The following is a 20,588-nucleotide window of genomic DNA, read 5'->3' on the forward strand; positions in this document are numbered from 1 at the left end:
ATATATTATTTTATATATTTTATACAGATATATACATAGCTTATACATATACATATATGTATACAAATAAAAACACTGAAGACCCTGAGTGTTGGAACAAAAATAACTCAAGTCATTGTTCTCCTTATTCAATGGAAATTTGGACAACATTTTTGAATTCTCCAGACATTGGTCTGATGTGGAAGGCCACTTTGAGTTCTCTCATCACTAGAAGGTCACTACTATTTAGAAACCTTTCTCAGAAAGATAGTCCACTTAAAAGACATAGAAACAGAAATTTTAACATGTCTTCCACCTTCACCACCAGTGTCATAGGAAACTTGCTCAGTAACTTCTCCCAGCTCTAAGCTTTAGTATGAACTCACCATTTTGAGGCAGGGATGTAAACAGGGCAAAGTTAGTGAAATAGGTCTGCTAAAAGATGCTATAGTTTTATAATATAAATAGTTTTATAATATAAATATATCAATAAGATTACAGGAACTAAAGTCAGTGTATAAACATACTATGTATCCAGGATGCACAGTAAAAATTGTCCTTACACATCTTGGAGGGAAGAGTATGGGCCTGCATATTAAATGTCTTCTGCTGCACCATTTAATCATACCAAGGAAATGGAATCAACACACAGAATTTTTTCAACTTTTCCTTGGGCAACAATAAAGAACAATCAATTTAAAAATAATTGGAGAAATTTGTGTTTTGTTCAGAAGAGTAAAGGAAAACATTCATTCAGCAGTACCACATAGAATCATTTGCTTAATAGCATTTCTAATACGTTATGCATTTATTCAATCTACTTCCTTCTATATTAAAATGCAAAAACAATTACTCTGGATGTAAATCCTAGAAAACAATCAAAGTTTCTATTAAATCAGAGAAGAGACAGTTAAGCTGCAATGTGATTTGCAGATGCTCATGAATAGACAATACTTAGAATTTCTTGCACTAAAATATGAACCAAAAAAAGGGTGGTAGAAATTCAGGCATTATTTTTCTTATTCTTTTCCTCCCTTTCTCCTTCCCTCCTTTCTTCATTCTCTTCTTCCTCTCTGCTTTCTTCCTTTCTTTTTAGATAGAATTTGAAAAGTTCTTATTTAAAGCCTAAGGATTAATTTATGCAAGCATATAAAATTGTCTTTTGTTACAACACCAGTTCTATAGAAGTAGAAACTTCCTTTCAATGTTATATGTAGTTTACATTTAATTAATGTAATATGAACAGTTTCAACCTTTTAGCTCCTTTATCTCTTAAACAAATCTAGGTAGTTCTTTGTACACTCACATTAAAGCCATTTCTGTTCATTAAAAATAAGTATGTTCAGGAAAAAGCAACCGAACACAAAGCACTAAATAAAAAGATTATGTATATATAATAAGCGCATTTTGTATTTTACTGTCTGAATGGAAGTTTTTAAAATCCACAAGCTTTAATTAGGATGCTACTGAAGTAATAATCTCAAATCTAAGATTCAATAAATATGTTTGATGCTCTGATTAAATGTCAAGGCCACAGACTTGTTATTTCAGATCTACTGAGCAATAATTTTTCTAGATAATAATGAACTCCCAAAGATTTATTTGCAGCACTCAGCTGTCCATTTGAAAACTCTGAGTCACACTACAATACTTTTAATTCTGTTGATAACATTACAGAATCTATTGTAGATACCTTAAATTTTTAGGTAAATCTTATTTGTTTCCTATACACCATGTGGACTCTGTATTCTTCTGCTAAAACCAGTGATATCTTCCCAATTTTGACTATTTGGGTTAGCATCAACTTTTTTCCTTAAAAGAATGTATGATTTTCATTACAAGGGTGGGATTTATTTGTTTTGTTTTGTTTGTTGCCTTAAATCTCACTGGCAAATATCACTTTTCAGCACAGATTCTTTACTTCAAGTCAGATTTCACTAAAGACATAAACATTTCATAGCAAATGTAATGACAACTTTAATTTTGACCACTATCAGCTGACAACAGGCAAAGTTTGGCCTCTAGCCACACCAAACCAGTTTTCTAGAGGTATTTCACAACATTTACACTCAATTATCTTCATGTTTATGGTTGTTTTTTTGTTGTTATTATAGGCATCTTCCATTACTTTTAAAAGCTGTTGGCTTTTGGACATTAAGAATGTATTATGACCTAATTTACATGATTTCCTATGTTCTCCAAGTAGAAATGTCACAGACTTAAGAAAATGACCTGTATATCTAAAACCCTTGCTGCATAGGCTATTACTGTAGATATTTTGTATACAAATCAATTTAAAACCATATCTTAAGTGCAAAAGATATATATGAACAAACACACTATCTCCACTAGTTCCTTCACAACAGATTTACTCAAGATATTTTATAAAAGTAACTTTTAAGATGCTTTTCCAACAATCTGAATTTAATTATACCTTTTAAAATATACTAGTATTTTAAAGTGGGTTCTATTGCAGTTTTATAGTCAACAGAATTAAACAAAATTCACACTTATGTTTCATCTTGTCAAGGTTATATCATCATTCAACAGTCCACTCCATACAAACTTTATGAGGGAAAGAAGCAAGACACAAAGGAGTTTCTTGTACAGAACACTTTAAAAAAGTGTACAATGATATTATTATATTACAACTAAAACAACTAATATTATTTATTTAATAGATACTTATTGAACTACAAGTGAGGAACTATTCTAGCTGGGCACTGGAGATTCATCTGTGAAAAAAACAGAAAGCAACCTTTATGAATGCTAACATTCATTGGAGGTGATGAGAAGCAAGTAATAAACCAAAAGCAAATATATTATTTCTGAAAGTTTTGAATGCTATATAAGGAAAACAGGATGAAAAGAGTGACCTAAGAGGGTACTTTTAGTAAGGGGGTCTATAAATCAAGTATTACTGAGAGAGAGAATTAAACACCAACTTATAAGCAAACATCTAAGATGTCTAAAACAAATTTAATGCCATTTAATATGTTCCTTTCTAGCTGATAAACCATTAGCATTTATTCCTTAAATTTTAAAAAGAAGTATCATTTCACTGTGCAAAGAAGAAAATTCAGCATTTTGTATTCTTAGGAAATAAATAAGACTAGAATAAACATGAAGTATTTTAGTAACAACTAAAATAATGATTCATACTCCCGTTGTATTCAGTTCAAACTAAGGGGGTCAATTGAGCACATATGTGACTTTAACACAAAGCTTTATGCATCATGGGCTAAAACAAAGGAAGCTGAGGATGGAGTCAGGGATATGGAATACAGTTCAGGAGTCTTCACTTTCCATCCCTTTCGACTTTGACCACTTCATTAAATCTCTCTGAGCCTCTCTTTATCACTTATAAAGTTAGCACAGGCTACCAAGATTATTATGAGAATCAAGTAAGATCCTATGTGAAAATTGAACTGAATTCTTACCATGCAGTGCATCATCATTGTGATTACTACTGTTGTTTTTATTGTTTATTGCAGTTGTTAATGGGAATTATAAGGACCTTGAAGTATCTTTGGAATCAGAGCTACAGTAAAATATGCAAGAAAACAAAGCATTAAAGACCCTATCTATTCATTTATATTGGAATTAAGTCTACGTTAGAAGAAAATGATATTATTTTTCTAATCTGTTTTTCCATACAATTAATGGGAGTCAGTTATGAAGAAAGCCTTAAAATTATAATTTTTCAGCTCCATATTTTTAATTATCCTGACATGGCTTAATTATTCTCATATATTTAGAGTACCTCTATACACCAAAACAACACCATATCTATCAAGAAAATCTAAACAACATAAAAGATATATTTTATCTTACTAACCAGTCTCATGAATTATAATGAATACAAAACAGATAAAAAGTTTTACTCTCTTTTCAGTTTGAAACCTGAACTCCAAGTCCACAGTGGTTTAATCTGAATTTTACTGCATACTTATATTTTAAAAATCTATAAATCACAAATACTGAAATACACATATAAAAATACAAACAACTTTTAAGCTTCAAAGAAAATATCTCCATATTATGAAATTAATGTTACAAAAATATAGACTGAGTAAAGTAAATATCCTACAACAGACACCTAGTGGAAAATAAAATTACTTCACAAAATAATTTGTCTGGGTACAATGGAATAATAAAGTTAAGTGCATATCCCAGATCAAACCAAGAAGACTCCAGATCTGAAATCATATAACTATGAAGGAAAAATTTCTTCTCACAACTCAAATAATCAAACATTTCATCTCATCTAAAAAAAGAATTCTAACCTTTGAAGCTGCTATTATATAGCTTAAACCATTTTATTTTGTTAACCTAAGCTGATCGTCTGAAATAATACTGAATTATCTGCAGAGACTTTAGTTAGAAATTCTTTAAAGCAGGTGATTTGGCACCTAGTTTTCATTGTAAAGTGCGTACAAATTTACAACATTGTTTTGAAAGAACTTTTTCTCCATCAAGATTTGGAACTCCAATTCTATGATTGGTACATCCATATGCAACCTTGAAAAAAGATGTAGAAGTGAGTATATTGAGCATGTTCCTAACAGGAAGCTGAAAGAGGTAATGCTAACAAGGGCCTATATTGTGCATTAACACAAAATTAAAATTTGGTATGTACCACAAATTATACTACTTTCTATTTCAAAGAAATGGGCATTTAGTCTTTTTATTTCCTCCCTTAATATTGGTACTTTCTATTCAATACTTATAAGGAAATACATACTTCTTTTTTAAAAGTTACCTTGTTTTCAGGTATCTTGTATTCCCCAGGTGTTCATAACTCAGATATAGTCTTAGTTGTTAATGATATAGTAATCAAATATCATTGGAAATTTATTTAACTAGAATTACATAGAGCCCTTTGTGAGCGAGAATGTTGTATATATATAAAATGTCCCCTTGTATCAATAATAATTTAAAATTTATGGAATTTAAGTCAACCAAGTCTCATAAGATCAACTACATAAGACATAAGACATCTACATAATTACTCCCATGTTAATTATGGCTATTGTTAGGCCCCTATAAGATTAAGTATATATAAGTTAGATGACAGGAAGAAGAAAACTCAAAGTTTTAACCTGTATGTAACCTGCTTTTGATATCCACATTTGTAGTAAATAATAACGTTTGACTGACCTTGCATACATCAGAAACTAATTCAGTCTAACCCTTCAGGGAGAGGAATGTAACTCAAGGGCAGAGTGCTTGCATAGGATAAGTGAGGATCTGGATTCAATCCCCAGCACCTAGGGGAAGAGATAGGGAAGACGTCTCCAAAGTGCCACTAGGTCATTTGTTAACACAAGTGTTAGGGGAAGAGCCCACTGACCTATACAGTAATGAGTTTCCACTCCCAGTTAGATGAACAGACATGAACAGATATGAACACCCTCTCCATGCCTTGTTTAAAAGATTACTTTTGAAACTCAAAGCTATAACACAGAAAGCCTGTTTCAACCTTTCAATGGAGTTTTTGTTGTTCTATTTTAAAATCTTTATTGTAGTCCCTGGACACAAATATAGCAATACTGTTTTAAGCAGATTGTTAAAAATATAAGGGGGTAACCACAGAGCACAAGGGCAATCTGGCACAATTTTGAAATGAAAATAGACAATTCCATGCTCAGTATAGGAACTAACAATATAGACCACGCCAGTATGATGGGTTCCTAAGAAAAAGCTTCAGAAAAGCTTTATCCATCACTGAACTCCTGGCAGTCAGAGTCTCACCCTTGGAACACCTGAAAATGTGGTGCTATAATTTATTATTTATTGCATTGGAAGAAATTCTTTGACCATAGGAGCACATTTTATTTCACTTCCTTTCAAAATGTGTTTTATTGTCCCCATCCTTAGTAAAAACACTTTGATTCTGTGTTGTTTAATAGCAATAAGAAACAATATTTCACTATATGTAGATCAGAAGCTGAATTATCAAGTGAAAATCTACTCTGCTCGTGTCAGAGAAAATTTTCTATTGAATTATGACTGAGAGATCTCTGTAATCATACTGTAACTAAAATATACTTCATTCTCAATCTGTAATGCACCAATGGACTCTAGTCCCAAAAGCCTATTCCTTCCCTTCTTTATAAATCAATGGCCCTGTGTGTCAAACCAAGTTAATATTAGAATACAGATATGAGGAAAAGTTTTGTGCTATCACCCCTTTTATGATGGCTTGACTTTATTTCAAAATTCATCTCTTCTGAAACTAATATAAAAGTATTTACTTGTGGTAATCAAAACAGAGTTCGTTTGTTTGGTTTTGTTTTATTTTGCTTTGGTATATGTGATGATCATGTACAAGACCCTAGGGAAAACATTTCTTACAAGATCAGAAATCAGAAGGCAAGTTTCTTTCAGTGTCCATAGAATCAACACAAGCTAGAATAACTACTTGTCTGCATTTTGTTTTGTTTTGTTTTTTGAAACGATATGAGGGAAATAGCCAATATTCAGGTGACTCAAAGGATAGAAACTTCAAAGACTTGGGCTATTTGGCTGTCTTCCAATGAGGAAGGAAATTATTTAAATATTCCTTGATAATCACACCCAAATGCTTTCATCTAAAATACAGGATACTTGAAAATAGGTCTACACAAGATACACCTTTCTAGACATCATACTGCAAGGCATGACATGAGTCTTGTCACACAATCTAGGGAAAGTCCCAGAGAAATGTTCTCTAAATCTGGCTAGCAATTCCTTTGAGATAAAATAAGAGCTCCCTTTATAAATAATCTCACTGCATTGGTTTCTCAAATAAACTGGAACTGAGTGATAAGAATGAGGTTTTAGAGACCAAAAATGTCAAAGAAATAAGGAAAATATACTTGTGGACACTTTTTCTTAACTTATGAAAAATTTAAAATGTAAATTGATACATAACTAAATTGGTCACCCACAACATCTGTGGATAAGAATAAAAATTGAAAAACATGAGAAACTTCAGTTCTTATTAAATTTAGTGAATTCAGGATTTTCTGAGCAGAACCAAAGTATCTCAGTATATACATGTGCATGCACACACATATACAATTTGTGTCAGGAAACTATTATTTTTCTTACAAATGTATATATATTGTTCCTGACTACAAGTAAAAAATTACAAATTTTGCAAGAATTTGTATAGGTCTGAAAAATTCTTTTATAGACTACTTCTAATCCTAACACACTGTATTAAAGCTACAGTTTGACAAACAGGTAAAACATGAATAAATATGATGAAAACCCAAAATTAACATGAATGTCCTTGTACACCCTGTCAGTATTTATTCAAGTACACAAATATCTATGCTTCAGTTATAACTCAAACCAAGTTTTCCATCACTGTATTCCCTAATTTGGAAATAATGATGATTATACATCAATCTAAGATGAACCAATTTTAAGGATAATGCATAAGTGAACATATTTCCCTAGAGAGGGCTATACTTGGGACTATACAAATGTTAAATAACAAGAGAAGGAGAAAAGGAAGACCCCTCCCCACCAAAAGCAAATCCAGCAATTAAAATCAATTTGGTCTCAAACAATATTAAATGAACTACTATTATGCCATACACTAAATTAGAATTCCCCAATGTATGGAATGATGCTCACAAAAGAGATACAAACATAAAGACAGAAGTTATGGCTTAGCAATATAATTTGTTTTGCTAATCATGTACAAAAATCAACTTCATTTATAATGCTATTAATGAACTGCTCAGTTGAGCAAAAACTATAATTAAAAACAAATATAAATCAAAAGTCTTTTCGTAATGAGAAATGACAGTATCATGACAAGCTGATAATTTATGAATAATCACTACACCAACATGAAACTCTCCTGAGACTCAGATTTTATTCCTCATTCTCTAAAGCCTGCTCTAAAAGCAGACATTTTTCTAATGGCAGCTTCATAAAAAATTTCTTGAATTTCATAGAGCATCCAACCAAACTGGAAAAACAGTGAAAATTTAGTGTTTTTTTTTTTTTTTTAACAATTAAGACTCAGATAACAATGTGATCTGAATAACTAGTATAGCAAAACTAGACCTAGAAAACAGATTTTATTACTCTACTGCTTCCCACAACACCCAACCACCTTTTAAATTCCACTGCAGTAAAACTTTAGCAATGACAAAAGCAACAGCAAATGCAGTGCATCTGTCCAGTTTCAGGAAACAACTTTCTGAAAAGACTAGAAGATGAATGGTGCTACTCCAATACCAAGTTGAGAGGGAGTAGAGCACAGTGTTAAGGCAGAGTTTTGGAGACAAAATAAAAGAATTTGAATCCATTTCCATATTTAGATCAAGGTTTCTAATGCAAAAAAATTCTCTCAAGTGGCTAGTTTACTCTCTTATTTCATTTACTACTACGTAGACATAAACTTAAAATTAAACAGAATAATGGCACATAATTAATTTTATAACTTTTAAATGCCAAATAACAACTAAAATTCACTGACCCTAATTTGTTAATGGTATGGGACTAGAGTATTGAGTATAAACTTTTGATCAACTATAGAATACAAAGGTTAAAATCAGATTTGTGAGCTTAACCCCAGCTGATTTTTAGGCTCCTTTTAAAAAATCTTTTACATTCACAGAATAATATCATGCATCATATAAATTTAAAATATGAAAGAATCTTAAAGGTCTTATATAAATCAAAAGTCTTTTCATAGTGAGAAATGACAGTATTATAACAAGCTGATATATCAAGCTGAATATATCGAAATCACTACACCAACATGAAACTCCTGGGACTCAGATTTTATTGTCAGATTTATTTTATAACCTTGTTCCTAAATTTTAAAGATAATTAATTTAGGGCACAGGGAACAGTGGTATCCTGTTCACAATTACAAAAACACCTCATAAGTCTGGCCAGTCTTCCTTAACACAGAGTAAATGTTTATAACCTATGCCAATTTCTTATTAACAGGTTAGGAGAAGTTTTATCAAGCCACTCTAAACATTCACTTGAAAGCTAACATACATAGTCAAATAATTAGGGTTTGAGAAACACAAAAATAAATATTTCTCAAGCAAACAAGAACAGTCTTTTATAGGGATACATTTAGTATAATTCAACAACACCTTTGGGATATGAAACCTTCAATTAGAATTGAAGAGAGACTAAATTTTACAACAAAGGAATATAAAACCAGATAATGGGAGAACAGAATTTAAGTTCTTTATACAAACGAACTTAGCTAGCAGTTCATTATAGAAGAAAAGGAAAAACTGAGTTTTTATGTCGCCATGGCAACTTTCTACCTTCACCAATTTTTTTAAACAGGAGTCAAGTATCAAAATGTTGCTCTTTCTCAGGATTCTTTATATTATAATAATGAGGTATAAGGAAGAAGGCACATTTTGTTCTTAATCCTTACCATTGTAAAAATTCCTCTGAATGATGGTGGATTTTGAATGTTCTTACCCACGTGTTTCCCCACTATACTCCAGCTGAATTTTTAAAAGCATCACAAAAGACCATTAAATATTCAGGCTGCTCCTGTTGGACACACAGATCAAAGCATTACCTTTCTTGTGTATCCACAGAACACCACATATACCTTTAATGTAAATCAAATCTATTGTGCAGTATTCTTCTTTGCTATTTACTCCTTAGACACCTGAGAGCTTGATGAGCAGTTATTTCACCCTATTTTTGGCTACAAGAGCAGCTGCCAAAAGGTACAGGTATTCAATCACTATTTCATGAAGGATAAAACACAGATGAAAAAGCTTAAAGAATGAAGATCTCATTTCTATGGGAAAGGTAGCTTTTTCCATAAAAGGCTACCTATATAATTATCTCAAGAAACAATTTGTATTTTTAGATTCTCAAATATAAAAATTACTTTAAAAAGAAACCTTAAGTTATGAAGAGTGTCGGCAGATATTAAAAATAAAATATATAAAAATTCTTAAAACTGCTTTCTTTTAATGGACTAAATTGGGAGGCTACATGCTGTCAGTGTCCCATATTAAATGTTTTAGGCCTGTGGCTATTCTTCAGGCAAATTCTATGCAGGGGAGCCAATATGAGATATTAAATGTACTGTGAGAAAAACGGCAAAAGGACAAAATGACAGAGATATTAGGAAAATTCCAGTTTAAAGTGCTTTAATGTTAAAATTAAAATATATATGGTCATAATCAACAAAAATGCTTAATTGAACTGCAAAACTACATTCTATCAATAAAAAATCTAAAATTTTTCTTAAAAATCTTACAAAGTGGAAAAATCAGAAATGAAAACACAGTGACTAATGTTATAGTTCTTCCACAAATATTTATTGAACAATTGAATGGATGAGTAAATGAAAGGGGGGATAGATGATATGCTCTAATAAAAATGAACTTTGAAATTATATGATTTAGTACTTGAAGGCAAATTTATATAATAAAATTTATCAAGATGTGAGTTTCCATTCCTGGTAACATTTCAATAACAATGTCTTTCAAACTTTTAAAATATTTGACTATAATACATTTTACTTTAATATATGAAAGATGCTGTTGTCTTTAAAAGAAGATACAGAAATGACCTTCTAATATAGCTTTATGTGAAAAAAAACTAAGTGAAAAGAATAGTAGTTAATTTTTAGTTAGTTCTGAGTCATAACACCTAAAAGTAGGACCCTACGAATTCATTCTTACAAAATAAAGTCATTTAATAACAATGCATCTACTTTTGGCAACATTTATTTGCATATTGATAATTACCATATTTAAGGGAGGAAATCCCCAAACTATTTCAACTATATATTATACACTTTTTATTCATTTACACATCCATCCACAATAATATAATATCTAGTCCCTGTGCTAGGTGCCTTAGCATCTTCCTTAGCAAGAGTCCTAAAACTTTTAAAACTCAAATTGAAACATTATTTTATTTTAAAGTGTAATTTCTTCACTCTTACTTCAATAGAAAAATTTCCTTGATAATTGATAGGAGTAGGGTAATTATGTAAGTATAATTACAAATAATTCTCTAATACAACTTTTTTGAGCTCAAAAGCATTTTCCACCTTAGATTCAATGTGTTCAAAAAAAGGAAAAACATTACAAGGAAGAGAAGGAAGATGAAAGAATGGGAGGAGAAAAATAGAAAGAATCAGGGAATTTAAATTATGAAAAATGATTAAAATGGTCAATTTATTTTAAGACATAATTAGTTTGTGATTTTTAAAATTTTTATACAGATGTATATAAAAAAGAAAGGAAAATCTCTTTTAAAATTAATACCATTATTATGATTATTATCTAGCGGGACTCCCCAAAAGGCCAACAGCTGAAACCATTTTCTCAGTAGTACAACATGACTCTAAGGAACAGCTTTGCTTTTAAACTGGTGTCTGTAAAGTGAATCATTTTCTGTTTTGCCAATGGACACTTTGCAGTATAATTGTGACATTTACACTTTCCTAAAAAAATCTGAGGGTGTATCTTTTTTATCCTCATTTGTATTGACTGTGTTTATTTTCAGGTTCTTAAAAATATTTTAAACCTATTTTAATCACTATTTCATATGTTATCATTCAGTACAAATGATATAAAGACATTTGTAAGTTATCAATTGGTAAACCTTTGTCTAATGACTTGTACTCTGGAGATACGGAGCTAAGTGCTTATCAACCAACTAACTGTATTGATATTATCAAATCAATTGTGTGTTGAACACCACCCCTAATAATAATAACCTTATGATCTAGCAAGAATAATAATCTAATAATCAAATGTTTAGTAAAGGAATAAACAGGCAATTTATAATAATAATTTAATTATCTAATGTACATTATTAACCCAATCAGAACTTACTAAACTCATGGTTATTAAGGGAATAGAGAAATATAACACAAATGATTAAGCAACAAGTGTGTGGTGAACAAGAAGATACTCAGGAAAAGCTTCCCAACAAAAGGTTTCTGTGATTTAGATTATACCAATGATGAAGAAACTCAAGAGGTCTAGTTCCCATAGATATTTGGCTTAGAAAAACAGATATGCAGGCTGTAATTTTCTTATTAATTTTTTTTAGTTGTAGGTGGATACCTTTATTTTATTTACTTACATGCAGTGCTGAGGATGGAACCCCATGCCCCACATGTGCTAGGCGAGTGCTCTACCACTGAGCCACAACCCCAGCCCAGCTGTCATTTTTAATGACTGTGATAATTAAGAATTCTAACCTGGCATCTCTGTCTCTGATTGTGTATTATTAAAGTAAACTGAATCTTCAAGTAAACTGAAGATTCATAATTTATGTTTCCAAGTATATTTTTCAAAATGGAGCAAAAGCATTGGACAAGTAGATTCAGAAATGTGTGTTTTCTAAGTCATATTCTCATTGTAATGAATGGGCACTTTGGTTTTGTACACTGGTCTCTTGTGATTTTGACTCATGTGCATACATAGTCATTACTAGTGGATTGATAAAATTAATTTTCTCAATTCAAAAATCTGAAGACCAAGGTAATGCCAACTCTTCTTAAGAGGTAAAATAATAACCTTATCAGTCAAAATGATCTCATTTCTATATATTTATGCAATGTAGCTGTCTAGAAAATGCTGAGGGCCTAAGAAGAAATCCTAGGTTCTATCTTTTATCACCTGTGTGATTTCAGGTATATGAGATCACAATAATGTAAGATCTCAATATCCTTACGTTAAGGCTGGGAGTGTAGCACAGTGGTAGAATGCTGGGCTTGCATATGCAAAGCCATGGTCATGATCCCCTGCACTGCCACAAAAAAATCAATACCTTCACATTAAAAAATGGGTATTAAAGTATCTAACTAACCTATTTCAAAAGGCCATTGTTAATATAAAAATAACAAATGGGCTTTGAAAACTATAAAGCATTGATTATTATTATTATTATTGCTTTAGTGTCCTGCAAATAATCCATATCAAATAGTCTATTAGTGAAAGCATCATGATAATTTCTACAGTCATAAGGAAAAGTAAATACTACAATGAAGACAGGTTAAACTTCTATATTCTCTACTCTTGTTTCCCATGTTGACAATTTCTTCCTAAAGACAGAGATAAATAAAATTTGAGTTTGTTCACCACCATAAGAAATCTTGTTTTCTACATTGCCAGGATTAATCTAGTTCAAATCATAGTTATTTGTAGTATAGGGCTTCATAAATAATGGAGTCAGGAAAGTTTTTCTAATTAAAAAAATATATATTTAATTAGAAATATGTGTATAATATACATATGTGTATGTATATATATGTGTGTGTGTGTGTATATATATTTTTTTTTCAATTTTCGCCCACCAGAATAATTTCTAAATAAAAGGTAGCATTTTTAGGTTAACATTGCCTCCAAAAGAATGCTTCATGTTTAATATTTTCAATCTTCTGGTTAATTTAAAGGAGAATATAAGTTCCTCATTGCTGGAGACAATAAAACCAATTAATTAGTATACTAGGTGTACTAGGCCCATGGGACCACTGTAGAGTGGAGAGTGGGCAGCTAAGTACAACTAGAGGTAGAGGTTATGTGGAAGATAGTCTTACCAGAATAGAGATTATTGAAATGAGGTTGGAAAAAAAGAGTAAAAATTAATTTAAAGGAAGAGGCATAGCAGGTAGCCAGAATATGGAGAAGCATCAATTGCTCTACCAATAAAAAGGAGGCTGAAGGTAGGAAAATGGCAGAAGATGAGGATATGTATGGAGAAGGCTAAACAAGATTATCAGGAATCTTCAGTAAAAAATGCACAGCGTTACATTCTACCCTCAACGGGCTTAGAACCTAGTTAAGACAGAAGTAATAGCTAAAATGAACATTTAGTTAAAAAAAAAAAAAGAATTTTAGGTCAGTAATCAGATGAAGTAATAAAGAAAATAGCAAAGATATTGTAGTAGTTATCTAAATCTTCTGACTCAGTTTTTAGATAAAAAATCACATTTCTGAAAATAAAGAGCAAGAAGCAAATTAGGTGTGACTTTGAGCTATAAATAATTCATGATTTTGAGGAACAATGTCTTTTTCTTTTAACGAGGGAGAGAGAGAGAGAGAGAGAGAGAGAGAGAGAGAGAGATTCTTTCTCCATAATGACCACATCTCCAAGTATATTTAAGTCTGTCACTGAAGCACCCACCTTATCATAAACTTAGGCAACAATGCTGTCAAAACTATCATTATTGGGGAGAGCTTGAAAAAGGAACAGTAGTAGAGGGCTATGGCTTATTGCTAAAAGGCAATAAGCCCCAGAAGGAAGAAACTAGTCACATCAATGCTCTTCTACATACTTGACAGGTGAGCTCAGCAGCAGTTCAACGGAATTGAGTGTACACCAAAAAGTAGCATGGTATTTTAAAACATCTCTTGTATCAGTCTGCAATGTGGTTCTAGAATTGTTTATTTCTCGGTGATAAATACACTGATATCCATTAAAAAAAATAAGTGTGTCATGCTGAAGTAATAAGGTTTATTGTTTGTGATTAATGGAATGTAAATTATTTCCAGGGATAAATAAAGCAACCAAACATTAACATGAACTCCAGTTGTGAATAATTATATACAGGTCTACCCATAATAAGTCATGATTAATATCATCCAAATATTGCCAAGTTCGAGTCACTTTTTATTAGTTTATTAGAGATATGTCAAAATTAACCATGATATTATGTATAAGTATACAATCATAGAACACTATTTGCTCCAATTCAGTACCCAATACTTCCCCTTTCCCCATCTTCCTCCCTCCCTCTGTTTCCTTTCATCTGGTCTACTGATCTTTCTTCTATTTATTTATATATTTTTTCAATTAGTGAAATTCACTGTAGTTTATTCACTTTCTTTATTAATCATAAGAAAGTTTGGTTAGCTTCATTCCACTGTTCTTCCTTTTTCCCAACCTTTTCCTCCTCCCTCGTATCTCCTTCCTCTACTCCACTGATCTCTTGTCTATTTTTATGAGAGTCCTCTTTTATTATTTTCCTTCCTAATTTTGGTATACCTACATATGAGAGAAAACATTTGACCCTTGACTTTCTGTGTCTGGCTTAATTCACTTAGCATGATATTTTTCAGTTCCATCAATTTACCTGAAAATGCCATGATTTCATTCTTCTTTATGACTGAGTAAAACTCCATTGTGTACAAATAGCACATTTTTTATCCATTCATCTCTTGATGGGCACCTAGATTGGTTCTACATCTTAGCTATTGTGAATGTTTAGCTATTAATATTGATGTGCCTGTATCCTTATAGTATGCTGATTTTAGATCTTACATATACCAAAGAGTCAGATACTTGGGTCATATGGTATTTCTATTCCTATTAATTTTTTTAGGAATTTCCATACTGCTTTCCAGAGTGGTTGTACTAATCTGCAGTCCCACCAACAATGTATGAGTGTATGCTTTTTCCTACATCATGTTCTCTTTATGCAAAGGAGACTATGGAGAGGGGCATGAATGAAAATGAGAATTCCACCTCAATACCACTTCTTCTGTTTCATTTAACAATCATTTTATAATTATGTCTCCAAATACTATCTCCTATGGGCCTAAAAAAAACACAGTCTAACTCATTTGATTGTAACAGAACAATATTATTTCCTAAGAAGGACAAAAGAGCCAACATCATTGAAAGATCGTCCTTCCCCCATTATTAAATGGTAGAGGGAATAAAAAATGTAATAAATAAAACTTAGGGTATAAACAAGCCTTGATATAACAGGAAAATCCTGGAAGAATATTTATTAAATTTAATGATGCTTCAGCCTTCTAAAGATTAAATCTCTGAGCCTATCCGATGTCTAGGCCAAACTTGAGGGTTAGGTATAACAACAATCCAGTCAAAACTTACTGAAGGAACTATTTATATATGAAATAATTAGTTAATGGATATTATGTTTTTTCTTTGTACTAATTATTTTTCTTTTTTTCTTTTATTCTTTACTTTATTGTATTTAGCATAATGCTGCTATTCCTGCAAGTACTGACCAAGCATGGGATTTGAATAGTATACTCTTAAATAAATGAATTGCTCAATTTCCTGTGACCATCTATACATACTCCATCTTCAAAGAGTTCATCAATATTATATCATTAAGGAAATAGTGACCTTCTTTTCTCCAATATGTATGACGTTTTTGGACAAAGCAATTGTGGCACTCACACTTCTTTCCATGAAGAAAAACTCTACAGTTCTATGGAATTCATCATTTGACAAATGCAAGTATTCCCCTTATCAATCAGCTATTATTAAATTTACAAGTAGTGACTGTGGAATCCTTAAGGGCCCATTAAATTTCTGAAGAAGAAAGTTAAGATGAAGGACATGCCACTCCAAATTCATGTGCTACTTGGCCTAGCTATTACTACACTAGTACAAGCTGTAGATAAAAAATTGGATTGCCCACAGTTATGTACATGTGAAATCAGGCCTTGGTTTACACCCAGATCCATTTATATGGAGGCATCTACAGTGGATTGTAATGATTTAGGTCTTTTAAGTTTCCCAGCCAGATTGCCTGCTGACACACAGATTCTGCTCCTGCAGACTAACAATATTGCAAAAATTGAATATTCCATAGACTTTCCAGTAAATCTTACTGGCCTGGATTTATCTCAAAACAATTTATCTTCAGTCACCAATATTAATGTAAAGAAGATGCATCAGCTCCTTTCTGTGTACCTAGAAGAAAACAAACTTACTGAGCTGCCTGAAAAATGTCTGTCTGGACTGAGTAACTTACAAGAACTCTATATTAATCACAACTTGCTTTCTACAATTTCACCTGGAGCTTTTATTGGCCTACATAATCTTCTTCGACTTCATCTCAATTCAAATAGACTGCAGATGATCAACAGTAAGTGGTTCGATGCTCTTCCAAATCTAGAGATTCTGATGATTGGAGAAAATCCAATCATCAGAATCAAAGACATGAACTTTAAGCCTCTTATCAATCTTCGCAGTCTGGTTATAGCTGGTATAAACCTCACGGAAATACCAGATAATGCCTTGGTTGGACTTGAAAACTTAGAAAGCATCTCTTTTTATGACAACAGGCTTATCAAAGTGCCCCATGTTGCTCTTCAAAAAGTTGTAAACCTCAAATTTTTGGATTTAAACAAAAATCCTATTAATAGAATACGAAGAGGTGATTTTAGCAATATGCTACACTTAAAAGAGTTGGGGATAAATAATATGCCTGAGCTGATTTCCATCGACAGTCTTGCTGTGGATAACTTGCCAGATTTAAGAAAAATAGAAGCTACTAACAACCCCAGATTGTCTTACATTCACCCTAATGCATTTTTCAGACTCCCCAAGCTGGAATCACTCATGTTGAACAGCAATGCCCTCAGTGCCCTGTACCATGGTACCATTGAGTCTCTGCCAAACCTCAAGGAAATCAGCATACACAGCAATCCAATCAGGTGTGACTGTGTCATCCGTTGGATTAATATGAACAAAACCAACATTCGATTTATGGAGCCAGATGCACTGTTTTGTGTGGACCCACCTGAATTCCAAGGCCAGAATGTTCGACAAGTGCATTTCAGGGATATGATGGAAATTTGCCTCCCTCTTATAGCTCCTGAGAGCTTTCCTTCTAATTTGGATGTAGAAGCTAATAGCTATGTCTCCCTTCACTGTAGAGCAACGGCAGAGCCACAGCCTGAAATCTACTGGATAACACCTTCTGGTCAAAAACTATTACCTAATACTCTGACAGATAAGTTCTATGTTCATTCTGAAGGCACACTAGATATAAGTGGCATAACCCCCAAAGAAGGGGGTTTATATACTTGTATAGCAACTAACCTAGTTGGTGCTGACTTAAAGTCTATTATGATCAAAGTGGATGGTTCTTTTCCCCAAGATAACAATGGATCTTTGAATATCAAAATAAGAGATATTCAGGCCAATTCAGTTTTGGTATCTTGGAAAACAAGTTCAAAAATTCTCAAATCCAGTGTTAAGTGGACTGCCTTTGTCAAGACTGAAAATTCTCATGCTGCCCAAAGTGCTCGAATACCATCTGATGTCAAGGTATATAATCTTACTCATCTGAACCCATCCACTGAGTACAAAATTTGTATTGATATCCCCACAATATATCAGAAAAACAGAAAACAATGTATAAATGTCACCACAAAAGGTGTGGACCAAGGTCGAAAAGAGTATGAAAAGAGTAACACCACAATGTTTATGGCCTGTCTTGGAGGCCTATTAGGGATTATTGGTGTAATATGTCTTTTCAGCTGCCTCTCTCAAGAAATAAACTGTGATGATAAACATAGCCATGTAAGGAATTACTTACACAAACCAACCTTTGCATTCAGTGAGCTTTATCCTCCTCTGATAAACCTCTGGGAAGCAGGTAAAGAGAAAAGTACAAACTTAGAAGTGAAAGCAACAGTGATAGGTGTGCCAACAAATATGTCATAAAAACAACCAACTTAACTAACTTCAAAGAAAAGCTCAAAACTCCAGTTGAATTAAAAAACAGGCAGAGAAACCTAACTTTCTACAAAGAAGGTTAAGCTTCACCAATGCTGCTCATGACCAATGGAAACATGTACAAGTTCAGCATTTTAATTAACTGGCTTCAAGGGTACTGTGGCAACCAAATAAATAATTCCATTTTCTAGAACTTTCATGTAACTTTTATGTCTGGACGACAATTAAAGTGGACAAAAACATTTCTGTATTTTTTTTTAAGTATATAAGAGTAGTTGAACTGAGCAATACCTCCTCCTGTGTTGTATTACACATATTAGCCACGAGTTTTTGCAGTGACCAGATAAACTTGAATTGACACGTGGTGTAATAAAAAAGGACAAATTATGTAGAGTAGACACAGTGAGTATGTGGACCTCTTTTATAAGGAAAAATACATTTTGGATTAAAATCAATTGCTTTTGTCTTGTTTTTGTTTCTAAATAAAGAATAATTTCTGGAAAATATCAGCTGATCAGATATCATTTAAATGACCACTTTTTCAAAAGTGTTTTTTTATAATGAAATTTTGAATGTTAAGTATAAGACATTTTATTGGGTTATGTAACTACATTTATATAGTGCAAAAAAATGGATTTTAGAAAGCATTTTATCAATATTAAAAGGCAATGATAATATTGTATTTAATACTTTAATTATTGACTGGAACAAATCCTCCAGGAAATTATATATTCACTTAAAGATTTTTCTTAACACGTGGCACTTGGAGGGATTTAATTATTAGATTTGGATAATGTAAATCTAATACCTCAGTGGCTGAAAGCGTTATTTCAATTTTATTGATAGTAGCTCAGCTTTAGGCTGCTAGCTTTGCAGAAAATATTGCCAAATTTCAGGAGGGCTTATGATATAAATGTAAGTTTCAGATCTCTCTGTAATTTTAAACACTTAAAAAGCTTCACTGAAATCCAAATAATTCATTATGTTGCAAACATAGCAAGAATACAATATATCCAATTTTAAGAGTATGATTTTAGAATTTCACACTATGAAATATAATAGATTAGTAGTAAAAGTTTGACAGGTTCAAATTCATTAAATTCTACCTTTTATCAATTTCACCTTAACAAAAATAGCATAAGTCAGATAGCTGCATTTTTTAAAAAATTTAAGAAAACTTTTAGTAAGAAAAAAATTGTGAAATTATTTAGAGTAAAATTAAAACTACAATGCAGTCCTCTAAGTTTATATTTAAAGTAGTAAAAACCAGCTTACAAAATTGCAAATCAGTGAAAAGAAGTGTCAAGAACATTGCTAGTTATTTAAAAATCTTTTATAAGTAATGTAAGAATTTTACTTCAAAAAAAAAACCCAACTAAGATCATTGAGATTTTTAGTCATTTTTACAAACAAAAACCCAGAGTTTTGCAAATTAAACATATTTTTGTACAAAGAAAACAGTCTAAAATATTGTTTCAAAATTTAAAATAATAAGCCATAGTTTTTATAGGCAAATTGCTTATCTTAACAAAGCCACATAGCTTCCATGTCTATTGCTGTTGTGTTTGTTCATAATCAAGTGTCTAACTTCTCACAGTAGCTTGATGCTTATTATCAACATGTCATTGCTATGTAAACATTTTCAGCACTGCAATAATATCAATTTATTTATTAATATTAGACATTTCTTTTGTGATAGCATTGATAATTTCAAATTAAATTCTAAATTACTTTTGACAATGTGAAAGGTAATTGTTATAAACTCTTTAAAACAAAAGAACAAACTGTGTTAATTTTAACACATCTAAAATATGGAACTTACTAATTCATTGTGTTCCCCAAACACAAATTTTACAATCTGATGAATCACTATCACACAGAGGCTGACATTAGAATTTATCAGCAAGACATGCTCATACATCATGAGAGGTTTCAGTACTGTGGACAGAGCTTTTTGGAGCTCAGCTATTTGTCAAAGATAAAGAAGCTGAAATAGGACCTATTAGGATGCATGTATTGTATAGGTCAGCAAGAATCTGACCTGGTAACTTATATATTACTTTTAAGTCTATCTGCATGAAGATCCATCACAAATATATCATAGAACTGAGAATGCATTTTGAGTTACATATTTCCTTTGA

At 31.8% G+C, this 20,588-nt stretch overlaps 2 protein-coding genes across 2 annotated transcripts in view; one reads left to right on the top strand and one right to left on the bottom strand.

Annotated features, from left to right (window-relative positions):
* The window catches only part of Immp2l (inner mitochondrial membrane peptidase subunit 2), an 863,006-nt gene that overhangs the window by 421,566 nt on the left and 420,852 nt on the right, over window positions 1–20,588 (bottom strand). The gene's annotated exons all lie outside the window — the stretch shown is intronic.
* Window positions 16,309–18,435, top strand: Lrrn3 (leucine rich repeat neuronal 3). Its single transcript, XM_076862869.1, has one exon. The coding sequence runs from the start codon at window positions 16,309–16,311 to the stop codon at window positions 18,433–18,435; it is 2,127 nt and encodes a 708-aa protein (XP_076718984.1).

This window comes from Callospermophilus lateralis, chromosome 1 (assembly GCF_048772815.1).
Source record: "Callospermophilus lateralis isolate mCalLat2 chromosome 1, mCalLat2.hap1, whole genome shotgun sequence".
NCBI lineage: Eukaryota > Metazoa > Chordata > Mammalia > Rodentia > Sciuridae > Callospermophilus > Callospermophilus lateralis.